The 23773-nt window shown below is 43.3% G+C and overlaps 1 protein-coding gene across 1 annotated transcript in view; it reads right to left on the bottom strand.

Moving 5' to 3' along the window:
• The window catches only part of LOC137522116 (uncharacterized), a 226651-nt gene that overhangs the window by 171929 nt on the left and 30949 nt on the right, over positions 1-23773 (bottom strand). Inside the window, exons 6-11 of the mRNA XM_068242144.1 lie at positions 16167-16323; positions 11200-11277; positions 10446-10537; positions 3975-4080; positions 3180-3259; positions 2167-2235 (exon numbers count right to left, since the gene is read on the bottom strand). Coding sequence (XP_068098245.1) covers positions 2167-2235; positions 3180-3259; positions 3975-4080; positions 10446-10537; positions 11200-11277; positions 16167-16323 — 582 coding nt within the window. The remainder of the gene's footprint in view (positions 1-2166; positions 2236-3179; positions 3260-3974; positions 4081-10445; positions 10538-11199; positions 11278-16166; positions 16324-23773) is intronic.

A 23773-nucleotide genomic window follows, 5' to 3' on the forward strand; every position in this document is an offset into this window, starting at 1 on the left:
TCATCACAGTTTAGTCACATCACTACGGATCACCATCACCACAGATGCCAGCCAGTAGGGCTGGGGTGCACATTTAGATCAGATGTTTGCCCAGGGAAAATCGCCGGAGAATTGGCAGGATCTACTGGCAAATGTAATTAAACTAAGAGCAGCGTTCAACGCCCTAATCCATTTCAGCAGATACATCACGGGGACATATGTAATCTTGAGGATGGACAGCACAACGGCAATTGCGTATGTACAAAACCAGGGAGAAACACACAGCAGGAATCTGTTGAACGAGGTGGCACCAGTAATGGACTGGGCTCAAATGAATCTTGTTTTGCTTCAAGCAATACACATTCAAGGAGTACAGAACCATCTTACAGACACGTTGAGCCGCCATTGGGTAGACCACAGGGAGTGGGCGCTCAAGCAGGAAATATTCGAGCAGATCTGTGCGACCTGGGGGGAACCGCAGGTAAACATGATGGTAACACTGGAGAACGTAAAATGCCCCACCTTTTTCTCCAGACACAAGTGTGAGCAGGCTGCAGGATGGGATGCCTTAACGACCCCGTGGACATTTAACATCGGCTACGTATTTCCTCCAACACCTCTAATCCATCGAATTCTCAAGAGGATTCAGTGAGAGCAGGTCCTATTAATAGCAATTATACCACTGTGGCCGCGCAGACCGTGGTTTCCACTTCTGCAGGAACTAGCGTTGGAACAGCCAATGAAGATTCCATGCCCGGAAGATCTAACCCAGAGGGGCGTAGTACATCCATACCCACAAATACTAAACTTAATGGCATGGAAACTGAAAGGCTGAGGTTAGAGTTGTTGGGATGTTCGGCCGCAGTCATAGAGACTTTGTTAAAGTTTAGGAAAAAGACGACTAATATTACATATCACAGAAATTGGGAGAAATTTATAGGCTTTCTGGAAGAGAAACACATTCAATTTTCCTCACTCAAAGTTATTTATATACTAGACTTTCTACAGAGGGGCTTAAAGCTGGGGCTAGTGCTCATAACTATCAAGGGACAAATTTTAGCGATCTCGGCTCGGACACATACAAGATGGGCATTGGATCCGTTAGCTATTCAAGCGGTAAACAAGATCAGGCCGCTGAAGAAAAACTGTTATCCGCAATGGGACCTTCTGTTATTGCTGACAGGCCTAGCCAGGCCACCGTTTGAACCATTAATGGACTGTACACTATACAATTTAACCCTAAAGACGGTCTTTCTTACAGCAATTGTTTCAGCCAGTAGAGTCGCAGAATTGCAGGCACTTCTAGAATTCATCCCGAAAGTTGCAAATTGCTTTCACTTCAACCAGGAATGGAATCTTCCGGTGTTTTCCAAGACAGAGGCGGACAACCCGGAGGCCTGGAACATACCACTCATAATCAAGTTGTACATGCAAAGACCGGCAGAGATTCGCACTACAAACAGACTTTTCATAATATAGAAGAGGACAGCCGGCGCCATCAAGATCGATTGCAGGCTGGCTAGTAAGGGCAATCAGAGCAGCTTACAAAGTCATGGGCAGGGAGCCACCTGAAGTTTTCACGGCCCACTCAACAAGATTGATCGCAGCGTCATGGGCAGCTCTAACCAAGATGACTCTGGAAGTTATCTGTAGAGCGGCAAGTTGGTCTTCGACCAATACATTCATAAAACATTACAAACTGGATCCAGGAGCCTTATCCATGGTTTAGTTTGGTTTGATTTATGTTATGAAAAATAAACTATATAGCATATGGTTGCTGTGTTTGTCTCTTATTCATAACCCTCCCTGGCATAGTTAGCTAGTTAAATCCCCGTAGTATTCTGCCATTGAGTTGGACAGGAAAACAGAAAATTGTATACTTACCTTTGGTAAATTTTCCTTTCCTGCCTAAACTCCATGGCAGCATGTGGAGGGCCCACCCTTCTGCGAACACAGTATAATTAGTGGACTATTAAAAAAAAAGCAGGTGGAAGTGAGATGGGCAAAGATTTATAGACACTAGTCCTGGGGGTTAGGGGGCGGAGCTAACCCCCCTCCCCCATAGTATGCTGCCATGGAGTTTAGACAGGAAAAGAAAAATTATCGAAGGGAAGTATACAATTTTCCGTTTTTGTCTTGTTTGGACAACAGAAATGTACAACAGCCTTAACAGTTAGATACACTTACCCCTTGTCTGAGCAGTACTGGTAAAATTTTTTGCATGTGGACTGTAGTAACCTCAGACCTCCCAAATATCTAAAAGATAAAATATGGATCCTTGTAAAACATTCTAGACGTCTAAGCTCACATTGAAATATTTTATTTGAATAACTAAACACAAAAATACCTATTCGATAAAAACACAGGGTATAGACTTCAAAGGCCCTACATTGCTGACAACTACTTACTACTCTGTAGAAAGGTTACTGTAGCTTGCAGACAGAGTGACAATCACTCTACCAATAGAGTGGAGTGGTGAATGGAAATTGCAGAGTGATCTCAAAAAAGAATACTGCGGTTCTCAGTGGCATAAGAAAAGGACATGGAAGGGACCATGTACTATTCTTCTTCTAAAGATTTTAATTAGGATTGGTCAATGAGATGGAAATAATTCTAAGTTGATGCAGGAGTATATAAATTCTGTATTCATATTCATGCAGCTTGAAAATGGATCAATCAAATTAGACCAGGATGTAACTCGATTGGCCCATTTTCAAGATGCATACATTTGAAGACAGAGGCCCATATGCAATTCACTTTTTCTGCTGAGTTTTCTCCTAGGTGATATTTTCACACTTTGCCAATAAAATTCCTTTTAAGCCACCAGCAAGCAAGAAAATACTCAAAATATTTTTTTCATAGTACTTTTTCACTACTTTTCGGTACTTTTTTGATTATAAAATGCTGAAAAGTAATTTTAAAAAGCAGATGAAAAATTATCTCCTAGGAGAAAAGTCAGGTGAAAAAGTTATTATGTTATGGGCCAGAATGTGCAAAATCCAGCATCTACTCAGAATTATTTGCATCGCATTGACATTTTCACCCACAGTTACACTTTCAGTGGAAAACAACATCGTAGAGCTGAGGGCTTATTGGATGAACTAAAAATTTCTCTCCAGGTTACACTCCTGGCTATTCTCTTTTTTAGACATGGGTGTATAGAGGGATCATGAAGTTTTCTCAAAGCAATATAGTCTCACCCTTCCTTACGACTGATGTAAAACAAGTCTTGCAAACTTCCAAACTCCGTTGGATCATTTAAGGGATGTGGAACCAAAACCTTATTGGATGAAATGCACACCATTTTAAAACACAACATAGAAAAACCAACAATCTAATAAAAAAAAATATGGTTTAATGAAACATTTACTAAAACAAAAGAAAACTCTAATATAATTTTCGTGTAGTCTGACCCTTTACAATGAAACTCTAGCTTTGCATCTCTGATTCTGAAATGTATGTATCGGGGCTGATTTACTAAGATCCATCATGGTGATTAAGTGGTTAGCACGCTTGCCTTGTCCCAGGTTTCAATCTGAGCCAGAATACCACCTGCATAGAATTCTCTCTGTGTTTGAGTGGGGTTCCTCCAACCACTGTGGTTTCCTTTCACATCCTTAAGATGCACTGAAAGGTTAAAGTAGAGCTGCAGTCAAAAAATTATTTTTGCAAATTCAAGTGTATGCAAAAGTTTTGAACCAGTTCAAAAGCTATGCAAGTACTGAGTATCACATACTGAGAGCAACAATGACAAAATAAGCAGTTAGTTTTAATTCTGCCCGCAACCCCCTGGGTGGCCAATGCTCACCATAACGTTGTATAACTCAAATAACATTATGGATTTTGCTGAGTACTTGCAAGAGAACTGGACAATGACAGAATAATTTCCTGCACATAGGGTTACATTCCTTAGTAGCGTGGAACAAACATGTACCTATGAAGCACACTGACAAGCTATTTTGGTTGCAGTGCATAGTGTGTGTAATTATTCTTACCAGTTTCTTACTTTCCGAGATAGTGACCTCTGCCCAGAAGTTGGAAATTGTCATGGAAATGGTCTTACCATAATATCCGTCTGATGGATTTCCAATTATCCCTATTCTGCAAGCAAAACAGAAGAGCTTTAAGGGAACATAAAGTCTGCGGCATATGGAGGCTGTATCTTTATTCCAATTTTAGGGAATGTAATTACCCTGGTGTTTTCCATATCAGTATACTAATGGCAAAGCCCGGTCCCCTTTGGCCCTAGTAGGATGCCCAAAGATGTTACAAGGACTACTTTGGCCCATGCTGACATTCTTTGTTGACATCCTCGCCTCTAACAGGATTCCCTTGATTTTTTTTCCAGTGCGTTATCTGTGCTTGCAACTACCAGCAGGTTCATGTCTCTCCTGCTGTAGTTTATGCTTCAGGAAGCTAAATGCTCCGATAAGATACAGACTCCCTTCTAGTACTATTTGAGCCTTTAATTTAGGTTTCTACGCCCCCGCTACATAGTACTTCTCTGATGTACCATGGTGGTATGCTGTTGTCCGGATGGATAGAAGTGCGGCCCCACCTCCAGCTCGTCTAGAAACCTGTTGCCCTTTTCTTTCGGGTTGGCGTCTAACGCGTATGAATAAGGTAGCCTTATTGGGAAGAAGATGGAAGTTTTGCGTGGCCATCTTGCTAGTGGGCAAATTGGCAAAGAGTGGAAGGGGAGCTGTTAACCTTATAAAAGCTCAGTGTGTCTCTGTCAAGTCGTCTATGCAAGGCAGGATAGCGGTAACGCCAAGCAAACAGCGAGTAAGTTCAGTCAATTACCTGCCCCTTTCCAGAATGCTCCATCATAATAAATCCATGCGCAGGCTTGTACTTACTTGAGTTGAGCATATATGCCATCCAAGTTGTCATCGCCCATCCATGCGTAGCTATAGCAATAAGCTGGCTTGTAAATGAGCACACTAGCTGCACCATTTAGAACCACAGGATAGCGCGGCACACAGGACGCCAAAGTGCCTCCATCAAGCGTGTCCGCAAGTGCTGAGACATGTATGTGATGAGGGGGGTGGGGGTCCCTCCAGACTCTGCCCACCGACAGTTTTGCACTGACGCGCTTCCTTGGGGTGTTGCCAAAAAGGCAATGCTGAAATAAACAAACATCTCCGCATCTCCACCTCGGGGCGGATATATTAAATTCAAGGCCATCTCCGCACAGAGCGCAGTGTACTAGAATGACAGCTAACTTCAAAGAGGAACTATTAGCAGGCAGGAGCAGGCCAACTTACACAATACGCTACCCAGCCACTGCAAGAGGAGCAGGCCAAACGTACATGTGAAATACTAAACGCAAATTACTATCTGCAGGTAATAAGCTATACCGTAACTCCCTAGCAGTTATTAAGGAAATATGGAAAGGATTGAAGAGGGGCAATACAGGCGGCCCCCAAATAAAATCTGAGATCCCGCCTGTACATCAAAAAACATCCCCAAAAGGTACACCCAAAAGACAAGTACAAAAGCGGGAGGGGGGGGCACATTCCCATCTCATGTCATAAAGAGGGGGGAGGGGAGAGGGAGAAGGTAAAAACTTACAGAAAGCCCTGCAAGCCAAAATCAGCATTATGACCTAAAGAGTCTAAAGTCCGGAGCGTATAGATTGCCATAAGTAATGGTGAAGTGTTTTATTTGCATGTGAAAGTTTTTTTTAGAGATTTTGATGCAATAACGTTTTTTGATAAAGAAGACACTGGATAGTGCCAGAAATATTTATTCAATCAACTACTGATACAAGATGTGTTTATTCTAATATCCAGAGCACACAGTAGTGAGAAACGTATCCTGTGAAAGATAATCCCTAGAAGCACCCATATCAGAACCGATGCTGTAATGCCTGTCGCTTTTCTCTTTGTCTATGCAGCTTCAGTTTTTACCAGAGCCTTTTGGCTCTGGTATCCCTTAATCATCATGGTCACGTCAAACAAAGAAAACCCTCCATGGCTCACAGCACAGGTCTTTGATGTCCTCACAGTTTTGCACCCCAGCAGAAGAGAGAGACCAAAAGAAAGGCTGGTAATCCTTATATACCTCCTGAGTCCTGCCCCCTCCCTTGCTCTGTGATTGGCTAGAAAGAGGAAGTGCACTTGGATGAGCTGTACTCTAAACAATGAGTTCCCATATGCTGGGAGCCATTTAAACTAGTCCACTGAACATTGAGTCCACTGAACATGTGCCCATCTTAAAACTGGTTCAGGAAACAATATAACAATGTTTCAGATTTAAATGGTAGAAATTAGTAGAAAGTCTCCATATCACAGTAGGATAAGCGAGTACAGTGATATAAAAGGGTGCATTTTTTCTGGTGCCGATTAGCTCTTTTGCTTTACAGGCAACACAGTGAGGAGCAAAAATCTTGTAACATAGAACCTGAGCAAGATGATCCAGGATTGGGTCATTCATCTAATTAAGTGATTAAAGGAAAAGAATACTGTCACTCAGTATCTAGAACTCCACACAGACATTCATCTAGAATGGCGTCTGGAGAGTCTAGATCCCATTCTCCTGTAAGAAGTTTGACTACAAGAACTAGTAGAAGAGTTTCTACGTCTAGTGAGGACTCGGATAGACCACAACATACAGATTTAAGGAAATCATCCTTATCTATGAAGAAAGATCAGTGTTGCATCTGTGGCAAATCATATTTACCAAATAAGAAAGTGTGTGACCTATGTCACTTAGATATTGCATGGGAAGACAGGGAGGTGTCACGTTTTAAACAGTTGGTAAGAGATATGGGCCCATATACAATTAATGTTATCTCCTGAGTTTTCTCCTAGGTGATAATTTTTCATCTTTGGTTTAGAAAAACATTTCAGCAATTTGCAATGGAAAAAGTTCCAAAAAGTAGGTGAAAAAGTACTATCAAAATAACTTTGAACATTTTTTTGCTTGTTTGTGGTTTTAAAAGGCATTTTATTGACAAGTTTGAAAATATCACCAAGTAGAAAACGAAGGAGAAAAAGTTAAATTGCATATGGGCCATGGTCTCTGAGCTGTCTGTACATCATCATTCTCCAATACCAGATCCATCTAATATATCATATTCAGAGAGGGCTAGTTCAGAAGGAGAATCAAACACTAAGTAAGTAGATTTTGTTTTTCCTTTGATTCCTCCATTTATTACAAGAGTTAAGAGCGCTATTAAATGGCAAGATGATATGTCTTCACCACAGCAGAAGATGAAAAGATACTATTAAAACCTAAGCAAGAGCAATCTATTGTTCCCAATGTTGGAAGAAATTAAAGAATTCATTGTGGAGGAATGGGAGAAAACAATTGAAAATAGGTTGCAGAAGATATATCCATTGACTGAAGATGGAGCCTTTACTCAGTCTATTCTGGTAGTTGATGCTTCCTTAATGAGAATTTTAAGGAACGTTATGTTGCTATTAGAGGATTCTGTCTCCTTCAGGGATCTCATGGAAAGACAAATGGATCGGTATCTTAAGCAAGCCTACTTGGCTTTAGGAGCATCGTCCAGATTGGCGCTTTTACTTTCTTCAGTGGCCATGACTCCGAAGGTATGAATTGAGAATGTTCAGAAAGAAATTAAGAAAGACACGGTTTTAGAAGACATAAGCTTTTCTTTGGATGAGCTCAGGTAGGCACATACGAGGGGAATCGGCGTGGGAGACTTGGGTGCAGGATAGGAATTGGCGCGGGAGACTTGGGAGCAGGATACTGCCGGTATGGCTGATCCTGCTGCTGCACAAGTTCCCGGCCGTGTTAAATACTATTCCCCCTCCAAGTCGCCATGGATAGTGGGGAATGAAATAATTTGGCTTCCAGCAATTGCTGGAGTCCGAATTATAGTGTTTTAAAAGTAACTTCACCTCTGTCTGACAGCGCCAAAGTTACTCCCTGTGTGCCGCTATAGCCGTAATTCCTATTAGGGCCTATAGTGGTGCCAGCTGCGCCCAAGTCTCCTGCGCTGGATTCAGCGTGTTCGCAGGTTGGCAGCCGAATTCATTGGGGATGCGTGTGTTCACATCGTCAGGAGCACTAGTAGAAGTATGCTTTTTTCTGTTAGGGAAGAGAGGGCCTTACGGCTCAAGCCTTGGGCGGGAGACCCATCATCAAAGCAGACTTGGACAATAATCCTTTTTGACGGTAAGGCCTTATTTGGTCCTAAAATAGATGTGGCCATTTCTAGAGTAATTGGCAGAAAATCAGGTCTGCTTCCTCAGGATCGTAGGTTTAGAAAGCAAAGATTTAATCAGTTTAAATAAGCAATCATAAACAAGTTTGCAGAGGCTAAAACATATCGCCCTGGTAAAGAGTATTGTAACTGGAGAAGCTCACAAGCACTCTAAAAATCTAAAAATCTTAAAGTCCAGGGCTACCTTAGATACACCAGAAAATAATGAGTTTTTTTTAAATGAGGCCTGTCCAAGATTTCCCAGTAAGGCTGCGACATTTCAAGGAAGTCTGGATGGGCGCTGTGCAAAACAAATGGATTGTGGGTGCAGTTTTAGAAGGACATTTATGGAATATCGGAAGGCAGCTCCTCCAAAACAGATTTGTAGAAGAAAATATACCAAAATCAAAGGAAAAGGTATGGATTATGGTGGATTACATATCAAAACTGATGAATCAACCGGCAGTTTCCACATTAGCAAGAAGGTGCAGGATACTATTCCCTGCTCTTCTTAATAATGAAAAAGCCTGGAGATTTGAAACCTGTTCTTGATCTGAAAAGTCTAAAAAAGTATATCCACATCTCAAAGTTCAAAATGGAGAGTTTGAAGTCCATAATCATGTTGATTTGACCAAGAGATCTGATGTCTTCCATAGATATGAAAGACGCATGCTTTAATGTTCCTGCTCAATTAGATTTTCAAACTTTTTTTCTTTTTCTTGGTTATTGCACTGCTTTTTGTGCAAGAAATTTGGGTTATGCATTATTTAGATGACATCCTACTCTTGGCCACGTCAGAAAGTCTTTTGAAGATATATCAGAAAATTCTGGAAAATACGTTGGAAAACTTCGGTTGGATCCTAAATTATCAAAGAAACAACCTAGAACCCACACAAAAGATAACGTTTTGGGAGCAATATTAGACACAGTGAAAGGGACAGTGTCACTTCCCCAAGAGAATTACTTTCCCAGGGCTCACCACCACACCAAAACCCTCATTGTCTGCAGTTAATCAAGTGGAATTTGAGAGCTCTAGGTTACATGTGATAGAGTATGGAAAGTATTTTCTGAGTTGGCTTATCAACAGGGGATTTTGGTCCAGTAATTTGAAGTATATCATCTACTCACTTTTCTGCAAAGAGGTCTGGAAATTAAATTAAGTTAGTGCATTCTACTCTTAGGAGACATGTTTCTGCCATTTTGTCCATCTCAGGGGTTTCATGGTCCTCCAATTATTTGATTGAACAATTCTTTAAAGCTGTGATTCAATTAAAACCTCCAGAAAAGCAAAAGTTCCCAAAGTGAGATTTACCTTTAGTTTTTTAATTCCAAAATTATTCGACCACATCTCTGGATATTTCTTTGAGGACAGTATTCCTAATTGCAATAACCTCTGGTAGAAGAATTTTGGAACTTCAATCTTGGAGCCTCACTTAGTATAGTACAGACTTGTTCTGCATCCAGTACAATCTTTCTTACCCAAGGTGACATCAGTCTTCCACCTTAATTAATAATGGACGATGCCTAGTTTTAGGATGCACGGTAACCCCTTAATTCTTCATCCTTTGGATGTGCCTTCAACAGTAAAAGCATTTATTCAGACAACACAAGCGCTTATGCTGGGCATACACGGCTAGATAGTGCGCCGGTATCGAGCCAGCGGCTCGATGCCCGCGTGCCACCGCTCGTCCGTGCGCGCGGATCGATTCCTGCTTGTCCCCGCGGGCGCTTTCTAATCAGCTCTTCGTTTTTCTACTGTTCTGCCCGCCGGTATCGAGCGCGGAATCGATCCGGCGGGCAATAGGACCTGTCGGAAATTATCAATCGAGCCGCTGAGAAACGAGCCGTGTATGCCCAGCATTAGAGACTGCCTCTACGAGGACATTGTTAAGATGGATAGTGACTTTAACTCAGAGGGCATTTATCGTTCTGTTGGACATCATTGCATAAAGTTCCCCTTCCCACAGTATGAAGAGCAGCTAACTGGACCTCTTGGCACACATTTCTGAAACACTATTGTGTAGACCCAGCAGTGCTGTAATCTGTTAAATTTGGAAAAAGGATTATTTCCACTGTTAACTCTGCAATTTAAATTTCAATCTTGTTCTCAACTCAGGTGTACTTTAAGTACAGGCAAAGAACTGGCTAGAGTAAAACTGTAGATCACGTGCCCTGACTACAAAGAATCTACATTACAGCCAGACAACTAATATCAATGCAGTGTATTGCGCAATGGCTGTTCCAAATCTCTCAGAAGACAGGTGAAATTTAAAAAGCACGAGTTTCTTACCTAGCATACGAACGGCAAGTGATTGATTTCACTCTAGGTTCAGTCTTCATAGTAGAATAAAGAGCCAACCACTTGGTATAATCTGGTAATCCCTGCAAAAAATATCTCATTATATTGTCATGGTTAGCATTTTGCATCTCGGTGGAAGTCTACATCTATACTAATACCTTTACCAAGTTCCTGTGGATTCCAGTGTGGAGATCTCCACATCATGACTCCTCGGTTCAGTGGCGTAGCTAAGGAGCTGTGGGCCCAGATGCAAGTTTTGCATTGGGGACCCCCAAGCATGCTATATATAACAATTGATACAGCGCACCAAAACCAATCAAGGACAACCACGGTGTCAGAGGTGCAAGAATTGGATGGGAAGCAGGTTGTTAATTACTACTATTCAAAGCATCTACTGTATAAAAGTGATTATTACAAGCACAGGACCAATAAAGAGCTAATACTGTGGATGAGAGTGGGCCCTGTGGGGCCCCTCTAGCCCAAGGGCCCTGATGCGGTCGCTACCTCTGCACCTCCTATTGCTACGCCACCCACCTTGGGGTGTCCTTTATCCTACAGTTTCAGTATCCATAATATGTGGTAAATGGAAAATCAACAGAGTGGTGGGGAGGTCCTCATAATGACCACCAAAGTAAATGTACAACCCAGTGGATTACAGAGAGCCTCCAAAAGACAGAGCAGTCCATCGAGGAATTTATGCATGAAACATTGGGAAGAGTGACCCTTTTTACAAATATTTTCTTACCACTTGTCCAATCAGCTGGAATCCTGTGGGAAGCTTCATCCCATACACGGGAACTCCGGTGATGTTTATGAGCCATTCCTGATTAAATATTAGGAACAAGGAAGCATATATTACCTATGTGCATATAAGAGGACATGTCAACAATGGCATCTACATAGGTTCACTGTAACATTTTCTACCAGAAACATAATTTCTTTGACCCCTTCCCTTTCCTTATTCTCCCTTGACGGCCTGTCTACTTTTATGGCTTCCTTTGCCTTTAAAAGCGGGTGTGACAAAATACAAGCCGCAATTTACAGATAGTTGCCACAAATGTCAAGCTCCCTTGCCCTCTTTCTTCCATCTGATATAGGAATAGCAGCTGTCTGGACACGGATTGTTAAGTTCCTTCATGACAAAATGGGCTGTCTCAAGAACTCACACCCCATTTTATGCCTTCTTAAAGAGAATCTGTATTGTTAAAATCGCACAAAAGTAAACATACCAGTGTGTTAGGGGACATCTCCTATTACCCTCTGTCACAATTTCGCCGCTCCTCGCCGCATTAAAAGTGGTTAAAAACGGTTTTAAAAAGTTTGTTTATAAACAAACAAAATGGCCACCAAAACTGGAAGTAGGTTGATGTACAGTATGTCCACACATAGAAAATACATCCATACACAAGCAGGCTGTATACAGCCTTCCTTTTGAATCTCAAGAGATCATTTGTGTGTTTCTTTCCCCCTGTTCTCATGCACTGAAGTTTCAGGCTGCTTGTTTCTTCCTGCAAACAGCTTTGCCCTTGTCTGTAATTCTTCAGTATGTGAAAGCTCATGTAAAAGATAAGAGAGAAGAGAGAAGCTGCTCTAATCTAAATAATACACAGGCAGGCAGAGAGGGGCCTGGAGGGGGGAGATGCATCACAGAACCACAACACTGAAGAACTTGGCAGCCTTCCAGACACAGGCTGACAAGTCTGACAAGAGAGAGATAAGTTGATTTATTACAGAGATGGTGATAGTAGAACGTGCTGCAGTAAGCCAGAACACATTAGAATAGCTTTTGAAACTTGTAGGATGATAAAAAACAGGATGTTTTTGTTACGGAGTCTCTTTAAGGCCCATACACACGCCCGGCGGATCTTATCTCATCTTATCACCCGAACGACAGTCTGTACACACGCCCGATTTAGCGTGCGGACGACTGAACGACGGGACGTTCAAACGACCCATCGTTCGGAAAAATCCGACGTGTGTATGGGCCTAAGGCCTCTTGCACACTGCAAGAATTTCAGATTCAGATTCTGCTTTTTAATCAGTTTTTACCTCCGATTCAGATTCAGATTTGCAGTGTGCAAGGAGCAAACTGCAAATCTGAATCTGAATCGGAAGTAAAAACAGATTAAAAAGCGGAATCTGAATCTGAATTGCTTGCAGTGTGCAAGAGGCCTTAATAAGGGTCAAACAAGATGAAGCACTAGATAACTCTCTCAAAAGCTTCCTATCAGAAGTGATGTGTATGGCAAGACAAGACGTGGCGTGCAGATGGTTCGCACCCACAGCACCCACTTTTGAATGTTGGGTAAAACAAATAAGCACTGCTTTACCATACAAAAAGCTTGTTTATACTCCCCAAGGAGCGCAGAAGAAATTCCATTTGAAATAGGACAGATAGAAAAATCGCTGATAATTTCTCCCTCAAACTCCCTTTGATTTAATCCCCTGGGTCTAAGATGAGTGTATTCAAGGATATTGGTATATTGGTCCTATACTATGCTATACACTATGTAATGTGCAACTCCCATATACATAATGCATTGTCTGTATGTTCCTTGCTAATACAACTGGATTAAGGCTACTTTCACAGTGGGACGTTGCGTTTTGATGCGATGCAAACTAACTAAGCAACGTCCCAAAAACTCACAATGCAACTTAATGCCCCGTTATCATAGCATACAGTAGAGCATACAGGCAATGAAAAGTATGCTTCCAAGTCATTACTGAGCATGTGCCTACAGTCTAACGCAGTTAATAACATGTATAACGCACAGCATGCAGCACTTTCTAATAATGCTACACGTTACACACAAACGCAACGTGTGCACTGTGCGCAGACCTGTCACACCGGCACCGTGATGACGCGAAGCGGCCGGCGTGATGACGCATTGCATCATTAACCAGGAAGAGCCGGCCGACACCAGGCCCGGGTGTCGCCGGGTGACGACGAAAACGGGGCTGCAAGAAGCCGCAAGTAAGTGTATTCTTTTAAATTTGGGCACTCCTCGGAGTCCCTGTAAATCTCATCTCCAGAAACTAGTCTAATTACACCTCTCATCAGGCTAGTAGGCTAGGCGAATCGGCCCCATCCAATTCAGTAATTATTGCTCTTTTATTAAAGGACAACTGAAGTGAGAGGGATATGGAGCCATAGTCCCTGAACAAGCATGCAGCAGATCAGGTGTTTCTGACATTATTGTCAGATCTGGCAAGATTAGCTGCATGCTTTTCTGGTGAGATTCAGACACTACTGCAGCCAAATAGGTCAGCAGGGCTGCCAGGCAACTGGTATTGTTTAAAAGGAAATAAATATGGCAGCCTCTATATACCTCTCAATACAGCTGTCATTTAAAGAGACTCTGAAGCGAGAATAAATCTCGCTTCAGAGCTCATAGTTAGCAGGGGCACGTGTGCCCCTGCTAAAACGCCGCCATCCCGCGGCTAAACCAGGTCCCTTCACCCCCAACCCCCCCCCCCCTGCAAAATCATCGACCAACTTGGTCGTACATTTTGCTCTTCCTGGAGGCAGGGCTAACGCGCATGAGACAGGGCTGCGGCGGTTAGCCCTACCCCAATGTGGAGGCGCTCCCCGGCTCACGGAGGGGATTTGGGGGTGAAGGGACCCCCGTTAAGCCGCGGGATAGCGGCGTTTTAGCAGGGGCACACATGCCCCTGCTATCTATGAGGTCTGAAGTGAGATTTATTCTCGCTTCAGACTCTCTTTAAAGACAGGTAAAACATGTTACAGCGATGTTTCGGAGTGTGGCCTCCTTTGTAAAGCTGTGTTACCTATCTAATGATTCACTTGCTCATTTCCACTTATATAGCACTGGCCATGACCAATTATTACACACCTCACCACTGCTCCAGCTCTGCAGGGGGGCACAGGGGGGGGGGGGGGGGCATGGAGAGAGAGAGGGAGGATAATGTCAGCCCCCCTCCCCCAGTGTCAACTATATCTGGCTACCTATACTGGCTGCACCTATATCTGGCTACCTGTACTGGCAGCACCTACACCTGGCTACTTATACTAGCTGCACCTATACCTGGCTACCTGTACTGGTGGCACCTATACCTGGCTACCTGTACTGGTGGCACCTATACCTGGCTAATTATACTGGCTGCACCTATACCTGACTAACTGTACTGGGGTCATCTATTCCTGGCAACCTATACTAGCTGCACCTATATCTGGCTACCTGTACTGGCAGCACCTATACCTGGCTACCTATATATATATCTTATATATTAGGAGTCAGTAGAATCAGGGTTTTGACACAGTAACATTTTTGTCTCCTCTCTGCTTCCCGTTTCCCTGCATGATGCGTGATTACGCGTGTCTTGCCAGCGTCATGCAGAGATCGGGCGGCAAGAGAGGAGACGGCTGCAGGCAGGGACATACCGCATGGAGCAAGCGATCGGGTGATTTAATTACACATCGCACTGCTGCTCCAGCCCTGCAGGAGGGCACAGGAGGGGAGCCCATGGAAAGGGAGGGAGGATGATGTCGCCCCCCCTCCCCAAGTGTCACCTATATTTGGCTACCTCTACTGGATGCACCTATAACTGGCTACCTTTAATGGGAGGTCCTATGCCTGGCTACCTATACTTGCTGCACCTATGTCTGGCTACCTATACTGGCTGCACCTATATCTGGCTACCTGTACTGGCGGCACCTATACCTGGCTACTTGTACTGTCAGCACCTACACCTGGCTACATATACTGCCTGCACCTATACCTGGCTATTTGTACTAGCGGCACCTATACCTGGCTACCTATACTGGCTGCACCTATACCTGGCTACCTATACATATCTTATATCGTTGGATTAAGCAGAAAATGACTTTTACAAACAGTAATATTTTTGGCAGTAAAAGTAATTTTCTTTGAAAATAAAACCCAGAAAATATTTTATTTTTTCTCTCACTTTTTTTTTTACATATTTCACTCAAGAATGTTGTTATATTCCCAGAAAAAGTACAACATTTTGTTTTAGTGTTCTAAATCAATTCATTACAGAAAAAAACAATATATAATATGTCCTATTTCATGTAGATTTTCTTGTCAAAATTCCTAAGTAAACCTAATGAGTGCAAAATGTCTATAAAACTTCTTAGCAGTAGATGTTCACGTTTCAGACAAATCGGCTGGCAATAAAAGGGTTAAAGAGAACGGTTTGTGAACGATGTTGAGCCTTTTGGGGTCTATTCAGTGAAAGTGCCACCGAATCAAGGAGGTGGCTTGCATCCAGCGAGCCTCTGGTGTGATAAGGGCAGAGGAAACAGGCGTGAGAGCACGTTTATCACCTGCATGAAGGGGAGAGTGTGTGCTCAATTGCCTGTAGTAATGTTACGTTATATAAAGAATTGTATTGCAGAAACTTGGATTGTGAATGCAACTTTGGCGTCCATTCATCAAGCATTACCACATTCGGTAATGCTGAAAACAGCTGCATTTACAGAGCATTTAGTAAAATGACAATTAATCAAGGCTGTTACCGCATGAAACCTTATTTCTCTTCCCCCTCTCCATCACACATGTACACCAACCCATATATCGAACAAACCTCTCTCGCCTCCTACCCCCCAATACACACACACACCATGTGTTCCACTCATTTATGCTATCCCAACCTATCCTAAATACTGCAATTTTCTAAACACTGCAGAGTGCAATACAAACACAATTTTTCTGGTTCCTATGTAATTACCATGTATTTGCCCAACACTCGGTCCTCTGTGTTGGGGAAGCTGTTCAAGAAAGTCTCCAAGGTGGATAAAGTGTGTCTTTGGAAACAGTAGAAGACAACGCTGGCCAACCTGGAGGTGGTTTCTCCTTCCTGTGGCTTTTCAAAGAATCGAGTAATTCTGGTAAGGAATGGACAGGTAAACCATCTTCAGTTGTTTAATAATAATAAGTGGTAATAATATTAATAATAATGCAAATGTGGCATTTTCTTAATTGCTGTAAATAAACTTAAAATTGTTATAAGAGTGGACAATACTAGGTAGATGACATGAAACAAAAAAGACCAGTCAACAAAAGCTTGCAATCTATTAAGAAATAATAGAAATATTAAATAATTGGAAGTTATGCAGAAGAGTTTGGAGGATTAATTATAAAAAAAATGGTGATAAAACAAGACTGTGTTTAAACAGGGTAAGAAAAGAATATTGTGGATATTGAAATGTATAAAAATATACTGTATGTGTGTTGGTGGGGACCATTAACCACTTCACCACTGAGGGGTTTTTCCCCTTATGGACCAGAGCAATTTTCACCTTTCAGAGCTCCCCCCATTCAGTTGCCAATAACTTTATTACTACGTATCAAAACAAAACATTTATGGGCTTGATTCATTAAGCTGGTGGAGCAGCGCAGCTTAATGTGCAGGAGTGCGCCCCATGCAAGCCTTACTTAGCAGCACTCACTGCAATGTAAGGAGTGTGCCTTCCCTTATTTACGCAAGCGGCTTCCATAGCAATGTGCGTAACTTTAAATACAGACGGTCCTGGCTGTGAAGTATCGATACTTCACTAGCGGCCGCTACTGTGACAATTAACATGTTAATTGACATAGTAGCGGCCGCTAGTGAAGTATTGCGGACTGCCCACGTTTTAAGTTATGCGCGTTGCTATGGAAGCAGCTAGCGTAAATGGGCGAGGGCAGCTAAGTAAGGCGTGCATATTGTGCGCGTCTGCACAGTTCGCTGCGCAGCTTTAGCAGCTCAGCTTAATGAATCAAGCCCGTTATCTTGTTTTTTTTCGCCACAAATTAGGCTTTCTTTGGGTGGTACATTTTGCTAAGAATAATTTTATTCTAAATGCATTTTAACAGGAATAATAAGTAATAATAAGAAAGAAAATGAAAAAAAAAAAATTACTTCTAATTTTTCGGCCATTATAGTTTTAAAATAAAATGTGCTGCTGTGGATAACATCCACACATTTTATTTGCCCATTTGTCTCAGTTATCACATATAAAATATGTCCCTAGTACAAAGAATGGCGGCAATATTTTATTTGGAAATAAATCAAAAAAAATTTTCCGTTTTGAGTCCATCACTAATTACAAGCACATACAGTGGCTAGTATTTGGCCCCCTTGAAGTTTTCCACATTTTGTCACATTACTGCCACAAACCTGAATCAATTTTATTGGAATTCCACGTGAAAGACCAATACAAAGTGGTGTACACGTGAGAAGTGGAACAAAAATCATACTTTATTCCAAACATTTTTTACAAATCAATAACTGCAAAGTGGGGTGTGCATAGTTATTCAGCCCCCTGAGTCAATACTTTGTAGAACCACCTTTTGCTGCAATTACAGCTGCCAGTATTTTAGGGTATATCTCTACCAGCTTTGCACATCTAGAGACTGAAATCCTTGCCCATTCTTCTTTGCAAAACAGCTCCAGCTCAGTCAGATTAGATGGACAGCGTTTGTGAACAGCAGTTTTCAGATCTTGCCACACATTCTTGATTGGATTTAGATCTGGACTTTGACTGGGCCATTCTAACACATGGATATGTTTTGTTTTAAATCATTCCATTGTTGCCCTGGCTTTATGTTTAGGGTCGTTGTCCTGCTGAAAGGTGAACCTCCGCTCCAGTCTCAAGTCTTTTGCAGACTCCAAGAGGTTTTCTTCCAAGATTGCCCTGTATTTGGCTCCATCCATCTTCCTATCAACTTTGACCAGCTTCCCTGTCCCTGCTGAAGAGAAGCAACCCCAGAGCATGATGCTGCCACCACGATATTTGACAGTCGGGATGGTGTGTTCTGAGTGATGTGCAGTGTAAAGCTGGCCATACACTAGGCCGATTCCCCTCCGATCGACAGCAGATTCGATCACTGGGATCGAATCTGCTGTCACATCGTTCCCGCCACACGCTAAATTTCGATCTATTTCGGCCAATCCCGTCGATTGCTCCGTGCGGAAAATTACCGTCGATTGCCCGCAGGTAGTGAGCGCGTCGCTAGCGGCGTTCGAGTGCCCGACAACCGACGCAATAGTGCGGCAATACATTACCTGCTCCGCCGGCGCGACTGCCCCCGGTCACCGCTGCTCCGTCTCCGCTCTGGTCTGGTCTCCAGTTCCGGCATGCTTCACTTCCTCCTGCTCGGCAGGAAGTTTAAACAGTAGAGGGCGCTCTACTGTTTAAACTTCCTGCCGGGCAGGACGAAGTGAAGCATGCCGGACCCGGAGACCAGACCAGAGCGGAGCAGCGGTGACCGGGGGCAGTCGCGCCGGCGGAGCAGGTAATGTATGCGGGGGGGGGGGGGGTTAGCGCGGCAGAACCACCACCACCATAGATTGTGAACGGTTTCCGGCTGAAATCGGTTCACAATCTGTTTGCAGTAAAGGTAGCCATACGATCCCTCTCTGATCAGATTCGATCAGAGAGGGATCTATCTGTTGGTCGAATCTGATAGCAAATCAACCAGTGTATGGCTACCTTTAGTTTAATGCCACACATAGCGTTTTGCATTTTGGCCAAAATGTTCCATTTTGGTCTCATCCGATCAGAGCACCTTCTTCCACATGTTTGCTGTGTCCCCCACATGGCTTGTGGCAAACTGCAAACAGGACTTCTTATGCTTCTCTGTTAACAATGGCTTTCTTCTTGTCACTCTTCCATAAGAGCCAACTTTGTGCAGTGCACAACTAATAGTTGTCCTATGGACAGATTCACCCACCTGAGCTGTAGATCTCTGCAGATCGTCCAGAGTCACCATGGGCCTCTTGACTGCATTTCTGATTAGCGCTCTCCTTGTTCGGTCTGTGAGTTTAAGTGAACGGCCTTGTCTTAGTAGGTTTATAGTTGTGCCATATCTCTTCCATTTCTGAATGATCGCTTGAACAGTGCTCCGTGGGATGTTCAAGGCTTTGGAAATCTTTTTGTAGCCTAAGCCTGCTTTACATTTCTCAATAACTTTATCCCTGACCTGTCTGGTGGGTTCTTTGGACTTCATGGTGTTGTTGCTCCCAAGATTCTCTTAGACAACCTCTGAGGCCGTCACAGAGCAGCTGTATTTGTACTGACATTAGATTACACACAGGTGCACTCTAGTCATTAGCACTCATCAGGCAAGGTGTATGGGCAACTGACTGCACTCGGACCAAAGGGGGCTGAATAATTACGCACACCCCATTTTGCAGTTATTGATTTGTAAAAAATGTTTGGAATCATGCATGATTTTCGCTCCACTTCTCTTGTGTACACCACTTTGTATTGGTCTTTCACGTGGAATTCCAATAAGATTGATTCATGTTTGTGGCAGTAATGTGATAAAATGTGGAAAACTTCAATGGCGCCGAATAGTTTTGCAAGCCACTGTATTTGCAAAAAATAACAGTAATATACCCTCATGACATACATATTGAAAAAGTTCAGTCTCTAAGGTAACTATTTATGTATTTTTTTTTAAATGTTATTTTTTTAATATATGCAATTTTTTTATTTTGGAAACTATGGGTGAGTGGGCAAGGTAAGGGGTTAATTTTATGGGGAAATGTATGTATTATTTTTATTAAGTTAATGTACCGTATGTAGTTGTAATTTTACTATTTGGCCACTAGCTGTTCCCCCCCACTTTTATTCCTCTTGTGTACTGAGCAGTACATAAAAGAAGTTATGCGTGTATGTTTTACTTTATCTTTTGTCAATGATCATGACATCCCATTGATGCCATGATCATTGATCACAGGCACTTAGTTCTAGAACTGTGTTCCCATTTCAATGATCTGTGTACTAACATGCGGCGACTAGAAAGTGCGCGGGAGTCGCGGTATATATCTACACCCCTGTGCGGGAACTGAAGTCCTGCGGGCGTAGATATACGTAGTTAAAAATATAAGTGGTTAAAGTGGACCTGAACTCATGCACAGGACAGCTGTGTCAGCACAGGAATCTCAGCAGCAAAATGTAGAAAAAGTAGTGTGGCACTTCCTCTTTAACAGGTGATATTACTGGTGAGAAATGTTGCTGATAGTGGCACAACCAAGAGCACACACTCCGACCTGTGATCCCCTTACTTGCTGGCAGACGTGTGCTCCGCTGGTATACCAATACAGAAGAAAGTCCACAGCACATGTATTTGCAAAGAAGAAAGAAAAGTGTGCACCTTCCGTCAAAAACTGTGGTATATTTATTGATCCAAGTGTGCAGCATAAAAGTGTACAGTAGATATATCGGAGATTACAAAAAACAAAAAGTGAAGAGGGGTACCTCATACATAGTTGTGCCGGTTGCTTGTGCTGGAGGTGGGAGTGGAGATAACAGTGGGCCTAGCGACGGCCGTTTTCGCGTCCACACGAACGCTTGGTCACGCTGCGTTCCACTGAAAGGTGGAGGTGAAAGCCGCGGAATAAGGATGGAAGACTCTGCCTCTTACCCCGCGTCACATCGCCTGTAGTGAGAGAAGCTCAGTTGTGCGGAAGCCGCGCCTCTCGCCGCTGGACGGAGGCCGGGAGAGTCCAATGTAAGTGACCTGTAGGTCGCATGTTGTGTACCACAGTAACGGAACGCATGACGCACATATCATGCGACCCTGAAGGCACAATGTACTTCAATCCGTTAGTGCTGCCCAGAGTGGCAGAATGCATAGAGAAAAACCTCCAGCAAAGTGCGCTAACCTCCAATTGGAGGCATTATATTACATATGGCTCAGACAATAGTCTGACAATAGTAATATGTAAACTGTCATTTGAAGGTGGTACTGTTGGCCGTAATGCTGTAATGTATAATCAGTTGTCTCTATGATCCCGTTATTTGAAATGTTTTCGGTGGTTTTATCCTCTCTCTTTTTTTCCTCCCCCTTCCCTTCTCTTTCCCATCCATTCGGGACGTTTTGTAAAAATAGGGTGAATTATATGTGTGACCCCATCCCATCTTTGCCTACTGTGGTCCCAGGGCTTTTTTATTGTGCACTGCAGTATGTCACTATAGCCGATTGTGCGGCTGGTGAGCCTTCTTGCTGCCGAGTTATGTGTCTGCATGGATTGAATTGTATGCACATAGGAGACTGTCTGAGTCATATGTAATATAATACCTCCAATTGGAGGTTAGCGCACTCTGCTGGAGGTTTTTCTCCATGCATTCTGCCACCCTGGGCAGCACTAACGGATTGAAGTATGTTGCACCTTCAGGGTCGCATGATATGTGCGTCATGCGTTCCATTACTGTGGTACGCAACATGCGACCTACAGTTTGCTTACATTGAACTCTCCCGGCCTCCGTCCGGCGGCGAGAGGCGCAGCTTCCGCACAACTGAGCTCCTCTCACGATAGGCGATGTGACGCGGAGGAAGAGGCGGAGTCTTCCGTCCTTTTTCCGCGGCTGTCACTTACGCCTTTCAGTGGAACGCAGTATGACCAAGCGTCCATGTGGACGCGAAACGTCCATCCCTAGGCCCACAGTTATTCCCACTCCCACCTTCAGCACCAGCAACCGTCACAACTACAGTGGTTTGCAAAAGTATTCGGCCCCCTTGAAGTTTTCCACATTTTGCCACATTACTGCCACAAACATGAATCAATTTTATTGAAATTCCACGTGATAAACCAATACAAAGTGGTGTACACGTGAGAAGTGGAACGAAAATCATACACGATTCCAAATATTTTTTACAAATTAATAACTGCAAAGTGGGGTGTGCGTAATTATTCAGCCCCCTTTGGTCTGAGTGCAGTCAGTTGCCCATAGACATTGCCTGATGAGTGCTAATGACTAAATAGAGTGCACCTGTGTGTAATCTAATGTCAGTACAAATACAGCTGCTCTGTGACAGCCTCAGAGGTTATCTAAGAGAATCTTGGGAGCAACAACACCATGTAGTCCAAAGAACACACCAGACAGGTCAGGGATAAAGTTATTGAGAAATTTAAAGCAGGCTTAGGCTACAAAAAGATTTCCAAAGCCTTGAACATCCCACGGAGCACTGTTCAAGCAATCATTCAGAAAAGGAAGGAGTATGGCACAACTGTAAACCTACCAAGTAAAGGCCGTCCACCTAAACTCACAGGCCAAACAAGGAGAGCGCTGATCAGAAATGCAGTCAAGAGGCCCATGGTGACTCTGGACGAGCTGCAGAGGTCTACAGCTCAGGTGGGGGAATCTGTCCATAGGACAATTATTAGTCGTGCACTGCATTAAGTTGGCCTTTATGGAAGAGTAGCTAGAAGTAAGCCATTGTTAACAGAAAAGCATAAGAAGTCCCGTTTGCAGTTTGCCACAAGCCATGCGGGGGACACAGCAAACATGTGGAAGAAGGTGCTCTGATCAGATGAGACCAAAATAGAACTTTTTTGCCAAAATGCAAAACGCTATGTGTGGCAGAAAACTAAAGGTAGCCATACACTGGTCGATTTGCCATCAGATTCGACCAACAGATAGATTCCTCTCTGATCGAATCTGATCAGAGAGGGATCGTATGGCTACCTTTACTGCAAACAGATTGTGAACCGATTTCAGCCGGAAACCGTTCACAATCTGTGGTGGTCCCATCCCCCCCCCCCCCCCCCCCCCCCCGGAAAACTAACACTGCACATCACTCTGAACACACCATCCCCACTGTCAAACATGTTGGTGGCAGCATCATGCTCTGGGGGTGCTTCTCTTCAGCAGGGACAGGGAGTTGATGGGAAGATGGATGGTGCCAAGTACAGGGCAATCTTGGAAGAAAACCTCTTGGAGTCTGCAAGACTTGAGACTGGGGCAGAGGTTCACCTTCCAGCAGGACAACGACCCTAAACATAAAGCCAGGGCAACAATGGAATGGTTTAAAACCAAACATATCCATGTGTTAGAATGGCCCAGTCAAAGTCCAGATCTAAATCCAATCGAGAATCTGTGGCAAGATCTGAAAACTGCTGTTCACAAACGCTGTCCTTCTAATCTGACTGAGCTGGAGGTGTTTTGCAAAGAAGAATGGGCAAGGATTTCAGTCTCTAGATGTGCAAAGCTGGTAGAGACATACCCTAAAAGACGGGCAGCTGTAATTGCAGCAAAAGGTGGTTCTACAAAGTATTGACTCAGGAGGCTGAATAATTACGCACACCCCACTTTGCAGTTATAAATTTGTAAAAAATGTTTGGAATCCTGTATGATTTTCGTTCCACTTCTCACGTGTACACCGCTTTGTATTCTGTCACGTGGAATTCCAATAAAATTGATTCATGTTTGTGGCAGTAATGTGACAAAATGTGGAAAACTTCAAGGGGGCCGAATACTTTTGCAAACCACTGTATGTATGAGGTACCCCTCTTCACGTGTTTTCTGTAATCTCCGATATCTACACTTTTATGCTGCAAACTTG

This window comes from Hyperolius riggenbachi, chromosome 6 (genome assembly GCF_040937935.1).
Source record: "Hyperolius riggenbachi isolate aHypRig1 chromosome 6, aHypRig1.pri, whole genome shotgun sequence".
NCBI classification, from domain to species: Eukaryota; Metazoa; Chordata; class Amphibia; order Anura; family Hyperoliidae; genus Hyperolius; species Hyperolius riggenbachi.